A 6,788-nucleotide genomic window follows, 5' to 3' on the forward strand; every position below is an offset into this window, starting at 1 on the left:
TGCCACCTCTACTTGAACGTGTTGCAGCATCATGGTCGACACGCATTCAACGTTGACATATCGTGTCCACCTGGCCCCCGATCACACATAGTATGATCCGCTCTTGCTCTTAATGTTACATGGGTGTTGCACTCCTCTCATAGCCATCCCATGTCAGCACGACCGACAAAAGCGAGCCAATTTCAATATTACGCTCCACTAGTTATGCAACTAAATGTAAATGAATGAATTCAGAAAAGTAAAAAAGTCAACGCCACAGAATAATCAATTTGCCGACGCAGATTCCACAAGGCATAATAGGGAAAATAGTGGTGAAAATTGTTTGAAATGATCACTTACAACAGACGGTGTGTGCATCCTGTTTAATGTAATGCATGTAATTTGTATCTGACGAGAAATTGATAGTTAATAAGACATGCTTCGAAAATGAAAACAAGAACACACATAAAAGTACAGTCTTCAAAACACAGATATCCATAAATACGATGAACACTCTACGAATGCAGGTCAATTCGTGTTTGCTGTGAGTAAAAATATAAAGTCTTTTAAGTTTTCTCGGACAAAAAATAATGCCTTTCATGTTTTCCTTGACTAAAGTATATATATATATGGTTCGCTCTTAATGTCTGTTTGGCCATCCGAAGGTCCCGCCCAGCAGATAGGGGTCGTAAAATATGGCTTTGTCATCTACAGACTGGAACACGTCCTTCAACACACCTAGGACATCTTGTTCAATGACGTGGAAATATTTCCTGGGTGTGTATCCGTCCCTCATAGAGCGACACACAGTGACCACACCTGGCTGAATCTCCGCCGCGCCCAGCATCACCCGGAGCTGGCTGGTCCTGAAGCTCACCTCCTCTGTCGTGGGCGTGTGGAACGGAATAATGGTTGCGTTTGGTCTGTTGAAGCCGTCGCATGTGCGCATGCCAACAGAAGCGTCAAATACAAGTGTCCGTGGGGAGATCATAAAGCATATACCTGACTCTTTCATGGCTTGAAGTTGCTGTGTGTTATATTGGACAAAATGTTTAATGAGAGCTTCCATAGCTTTCAGTGAAAGAGCGTTCGACTTACATAGTGCGGGTTTTAAGTTTCGATTTGTTATGACGTCAATAGAATCATTAAAAGATGTTAAGATATATTTCTTCATTTCGGAGGACTTCTTACAATAGTTGATATTGTTTCGTTGACAGAACTGTTTTACACTTATTACCCTGTCAACTATATCCGCGAAGAATTTGTCAGCCTCTAGCTCTTGTCTTGGAAGACTTGGACAGAATAATTTGCTAACAAAGTACCCTATCCAATCTAACTCTTTCTGCTTTATGCCAACATCATACAGAGGCTGAACAGCAGCCTCGCATCCATAATAGTCCTCATCAATGTCAAGTATGACGCTATCAAGGGAGGTAATCCAATTACCGGCTTTCATCAGTTCTATCGCCTTCCTCTCCGACACTATCTCTATCACGGCATCTTCCAGATGTATGTTACACCTTCCCCCATCCATCTCCATAAAGGGAGATTCTGGATTAGAGTCTTTTGGCATCAAACATGGTTGCTCTTGAGATTCTTCCATCTCACCAGGTCCTTGGACGGGGCAGCCACAGATGTCCTCAATCAGCTTGCCATCTACATCCCTTCTCGTCACTGTTCCAAGTTTGACCTTTGCTGCAAAGTGATCGGGCAACTCGCTCTTCGTGTCCCATGGTGACCACACCCAGATATATCGCTTAATAAGGCCTGTGAAAGCTGCAGCCTGAAATAGACGGAATGAGACGTACATGTTTCTCAGATCTTTGACTCGGTGACTAATATCCCGTTCACATGCACAACATTTACTAACGTAATAATAAGTACTTTTGCACATGTGTAATTTTACATATGTGTGCATTTACTATGCGTTCACATGAAACTTAGGTGTGTGAATAAAGTAAGTAAATGGTGTAATACCCCGTTCACATGCACAACATTTACTAAGTAAATAAACGTAAGTAATTTTACACATGTGTTACAATTCATACGTGCGTCTATGTAAATATACTATGCGTTCACATGAAAAGCATCTTAGGTGTGTAAATAAAGTATGTAAAATGTGTAAGGCACACATACATTTGTCAGACTGTCCACGACTTTCAACACATAACAGGTTGTTTTCCAATCAAAATTGAATGAGTAGAGAGTTACTTCACCGAAAATTTGCATCTGCTCCAGACATGATGCAAATTTGCCCCTGGTGTAAATATACACACATGAGTAAATGCGTTCACATGACAAGTATATTCACGTATGTATTTCTACACATGTATGCACATATACACACATATGTATAGAGGCGCATGTAAACGTGGTATAAGACACACATATTCATCTGTATGTTCACGACTTTCGACAGAAAGGTTGTTTTCCGATCAATGTCTAATGAGAAGAGAGCATGAAGCGGCAAGTGTTTGATTTAATCTGTACACATTTTTTTACTCCTTGAAACCCAAAGAAAACACTTTCCGCCCAGCTCTGGGTGACCCCATAAAAGTTGGCATTGCTGTCTACTGAATAGCAATAACTTCAGAATTCAGAACTGTTGACAATTTGTTTGGTGTTGGCAAATCAATATATATATATATATATATATATATATATATATATATATATATTAGATCAACCTCTGGCATAAACGTTCACATAACATCATATACATACAGTGCAAATTTACATTTACATTTGTACCTGCTTCAAACATGATGCAATTTTGCTCCTGGTGTTAATATACAAAAATGAGTGCACGCGTTCACGTGACAAGTATACTCAGTTATGTATATTTACATAAGGATTTTTTTCGAGATTAGACTTTTTCAGCTTCACCTGAAAACCTGAAAAATATTAAGAAAAACTCCCAGTAACAAAGTAATTGGCAGTCAATTTCGATTTTTTTTGTCAAAGGTCTGAAGCATGCAAGACATTTTAGGGACAATATATTCTTTTAGAAATGTGTGTTACGTGTAGGGCAGGGTCGAAGCCCCAGAAACTCCCAGCTTGTCGAACGTAATCAGAATCATCATTCAAACTCAAAATAAAGGACTCAACCTTTGCACAACGACTGGCAGCAACTTAGACCACGTGATTCAGGTAGTCCTCGGGCGAGAGCAATGTAAAGTACTCACGATAACAAAGACGTCGTTTTTCTGCATCATGTTATAAATCTCGCGCGTCGTCGGCAGTCGAAACTTTGGGAGGATATCACGATGTTCTGGGGGAGCACCGTCAGAGTGGCCGTCGATATGAAGCTGGGGAGGATGGACATGTAAGTAGCGTCATCAATTAAATGCATGACCTGAAATTATCTTTTCTTAAAACAGATATAAAGACAATGTGGTAGATGGGTTGTTTATACTTGATATATGAAAATAGATACATGTACATGTGCTGTTATTCTCACCAAAAAGCTATTCAAGGGAGGTATAATACATTGACCTTTTCGCTTTTCGACCTTTACACCATGTGATAGTGATTCATAAACAGGTAGTCGTAATCGTACAATGGACTCTGCTTTTAGCAGAGATTTCTTATGATTATGGAAAGGTTTTATGGCTTTTACAACTGTTACTCACAAGAACGTTTCCCTTCTGCTTGATTAACCCCTTCTCAGCTGCGTGGTACCAGTACAATAGTGCTGTTTAAAAACGGAAGAGGAGTGGTTAAAACATCGCCCAAGAAAGGCCCAAGTCTCTTGCAGTAAACATTATTTTGGGTGTTGGGTGATTAATTATATAAACCGATGCATGAGGGATATACAAATTTGCGTTCCTTTGTGTGATCCAGGATATTCTCTTGTCGTGGGTTCGAAACGGTTTTTTCATCCTTTGTTGACTGCACTATGCCTGTGCTCGTTTTACTAAAGTTGTAAACATGTGTGACCTGCGCTTTTTTGTTTTCCTCCGCATTCATCTTCAAGACTCAAATAGTTTTTAAAGGAGCGAAAAACCAAACTTATTGACTCCTGAAATCATCCTACCGTTTGTCACTCACCTTCATGGTGCTCTTCAATGACGTAGACAGGTGTTGTTGGCGTTCGAGAAGCGGTGTCTGAGACCAACGTTTTTGTGTAGGAATACGGGTTAACAGAGGGTAAGCAGGAAATCCATGCTTGCCTAAAGATGAACACAGCAACTATCCAAATCGTCAAACATATCAACCCCAGCAGAGTAAACCGTGGCAGTCGACACCCATGTGGATAACACCTTGATAGTTTCATGTTAAGCTACACTACAGAGTGTAGAAATGAAGATGTTTACAAACACTAACTTAGATACAACACTGAGTCCAAGTTCTGTTAAGTCAAATTCCTATTACATCTGCTTAATACAATACTGTGAACGCTAGTGTATTCATCCTGGTTGGGGTTAATAATCCATCTATTCGGAAGGTGTTGAGATACAGAGTGTACCAGATGTCATAAGCCAATCACATTTTCATCGCCTCGACTATTTCTCTACCTAACCGTAGGAGAAGTTGTGGACGCCATCATTGTCAACAGGTTGCACGGTCATTCCACTGAAACAGGTTACACGCTTCTCGTAGCGGTAGATGGAACGGTGGAGCAAGGGGATGTTGTCATCGTAAAACTGCATGAATAAACTGTTGAACTTCATAGCAAAATTAACATTATTTTTTTCCGGAAACTTAACTCTGAAAATCAGAATTATTTAAATACGCTATTACCCTGTAACTGATGACTGTGTTCCCTGTATATTACGCTCTTCTTTTAGAATTTTTTTTTTATAGTATGATTTCCTTGCAGAAACACCGTGTGTATATTTCTTTCTGCTTAAGAAACACCGTGTGTATATTTCCCTCTACTAAAGAAACACCGCGTATATATTTCTCTCTACTTAAGAAACACCGTGTGTATATTTCTCTCTACTGAAGAAACACCGCGTATATATTTCTCTCTACTTAAGCATCACCGTGTGTATATTTCTCTCTACTTAAGAAACCCCGCGTATATATTTCTCTCTACTTAAGAAACACCGTGTGTTTATTTCTCACTACTTAAGAAACACCATGTGTACATATTTCTCTCTACTTAAGAAACACCGTGTATATATTTCTCTCTACTTAAGAAACACCGTGTGTATATTTCTCTCTACTTAAGAAACACCGTGTGTATATTTCTCTCTACTTAAGAAACACCGTGTGTATATTTCTCTCTACTTAAGAAACACCGTGTATATATTTCTCTCTACTTAAGAAACACCGTGTGTATATTTCTCTCTACTTAAGAAACACCGTGTATATATTTCTCTCTACTTAAGAAACACCGTGTGTATATTTCTCTCTACTTAAGAAACACCGTGTATATATTTCTCTCTACTTAAGAAACACCGTGTGTATATTTCTCTCTACTTAAGAAACACCGTGTGTATATTTCTCTCTACTTAAGAAACACCGTGTATATATTTCTCTCTACTTAAGAAACACCGTGTGTATATTTCTCTCTACTTAAGAAACACCGTGTATATATTTCTCTCTACTTAAGAAACACCGTGTGTATATTTCTCTCTACTTAAGAAACACCGTACCCTCTGGCCTTGAGGTTTAATGAATTTGTATTAAAGATTTACATTCATAGTTTTACATTCGCAAATGCGTGGATATTTTTCGTTTTAATGATATTGATATACAAAGTATTTTAATAATACATTAAATACAATATTAGATAGAATTATACATTTGTTAAAGGATGGTTCTACATCAGATGGTTCGGTAATTAATTTTTCCTTGCTATTTTTGTAAAATGGGCACTTTAACAGGTCCTCGTGTCTATTTATAACACAACCTGTGCAAAGCACTAAATCTCCCCAAATGCACGGCATACGCAATCCATGAGCCGAATGTAGACAGTCTGTCTTTGTAATGTTGAAGACGTCGACTGACAAAAATTATGGGTGTGTAATATACGTTATACACGGAGGATGGAGTTGACATATACCTTTGTGTATCCGATGAGAAGGCAATATCGACACTCTTGCATCTGATACAACTATGAACGATTATATGTCGACTTATTAAATGTGAATTTGTCGTTCTTGCTTAGTTTGACAGAAATACGAGTATGAATATCCATGTGACTTTGATTTTATTTCTATTTTATGTTTAATCTTACCATGCATTATAATGTAGACCTTGGGAACACACATGGCTGAACGAATGATTGATAGTCTCCAGATCGAAGACTATCTAACTTTGAAGACGGTGCAGAAGACTCTGTCATTACATGGTTTCTTTGTAGCGAGCAATCTGTCATTGAAGATTTTAAAATATGAATGAGTATTGGTTTACGCCGCTCTTAGCAATATTCCAAAACGTCACACAGACATTGGTTTATACCCATGTCCGGAATCGTACCGGTCCTGCGGAGCGAAGAGCGAATGCTTTAACCACATGGCTTTCCCAGCGGCCAAAGCTTGACTGTGACAGATGGTCATGTTTGATTACTATCATTGCCGAACATATCTGCCAATGACACTGAAGCGTCAATTTAGTCCCACTGAAGACTAAAGTGTGAAAATCTATTTCTAGTTTGTGCTACATATTAATTGTCAGTAAATATGTTGTGTACTGATAATGTAATCAACTGCACAGAGGAAATGTAGAGGAGTCATCACGAGTTGGGGTTTGGACATATTGGAAATATCAACCGAGTCTTAGTTAATCTGAATTTGACGAGCCTTTGGCGAGATAAATACCTATCAACGGGACGAGGTTGATAATTTCCATATTAAAAA

At 38.6% G+C, this 6,788-nt stretch overlaps 1 protein-coding gene across 1 annotated transcript; it reads right to left on the reverse strand.

The window, feature by feature from the left end:
• Positions 1 to 167: 167 nt before the first annotated feature.
• LOC124141132 lies at positions 168 to 4,939 on the reverse strand. Its single transcript, XM_046509035.2, has 4 exons — positions 4,030 to 4,939; positions 3,612 to 3,673; positions 3,165 to 3,287; positions 168 to 1,762 (listed from the first exon to the last, which is right to left on the reverse strand). Exons 1-4 carry the CDS (start codon positions 4,253 to 4,255, stop codon positions 620 to 622), a joined length of 1,554 nt encoding a protein of 517 aa, XP_046364991.2. The 5' UTR covers positions 4,256 to 4,939; the 3' UTR covers positions 168 to 619.
• Positions 4,940 to 6,788: the final 1,849 nt, after the last annotated feature.

The sequence above is a fragment of the Haliotis rufescens genome, unplaced genomic scaffold (genome assembly GCF_023055435.1).
Source record: "Haliotis rufescens isolate VD_foot unplaced genomic scaffold, xgHalRufe1.0.p SCAF_11, whole genome shotgun sequence".
In the NCBI taxonomy this organism is placed as follows: domain Eukaryota; kingdom Metazoa; phylum Mollusca; class Gastropoda; order Lepetellida; family Haliotidae; genus Haliotis; species Haliotis rufescens.

Excerpts from the sequence above, each read along its gene's own strand:
- LOC124141132 (XM_046509035.2), bottom strand. The coding sequence starts at position 4,255 with ATGAAACTATCAAGGTGTTATCCACATGGGTGTCGACTGCCACGGTTT. Across the intron at positions 3,674-4,029 it reads CATTGAAGAGCACCATGAAG|CACTATTGTACTGGTACCAC; the intron begins GTGAGTGACAAA and ends GTTTTTAAACAG. Across the intron at positions 3,288-3,611 it reads AGCAGAAGGGAAACGTTCTT|CTTCATATCGACGGCCACTC; the intron begins GTGAGTAACAGT and ends CATCCTCCCCAG.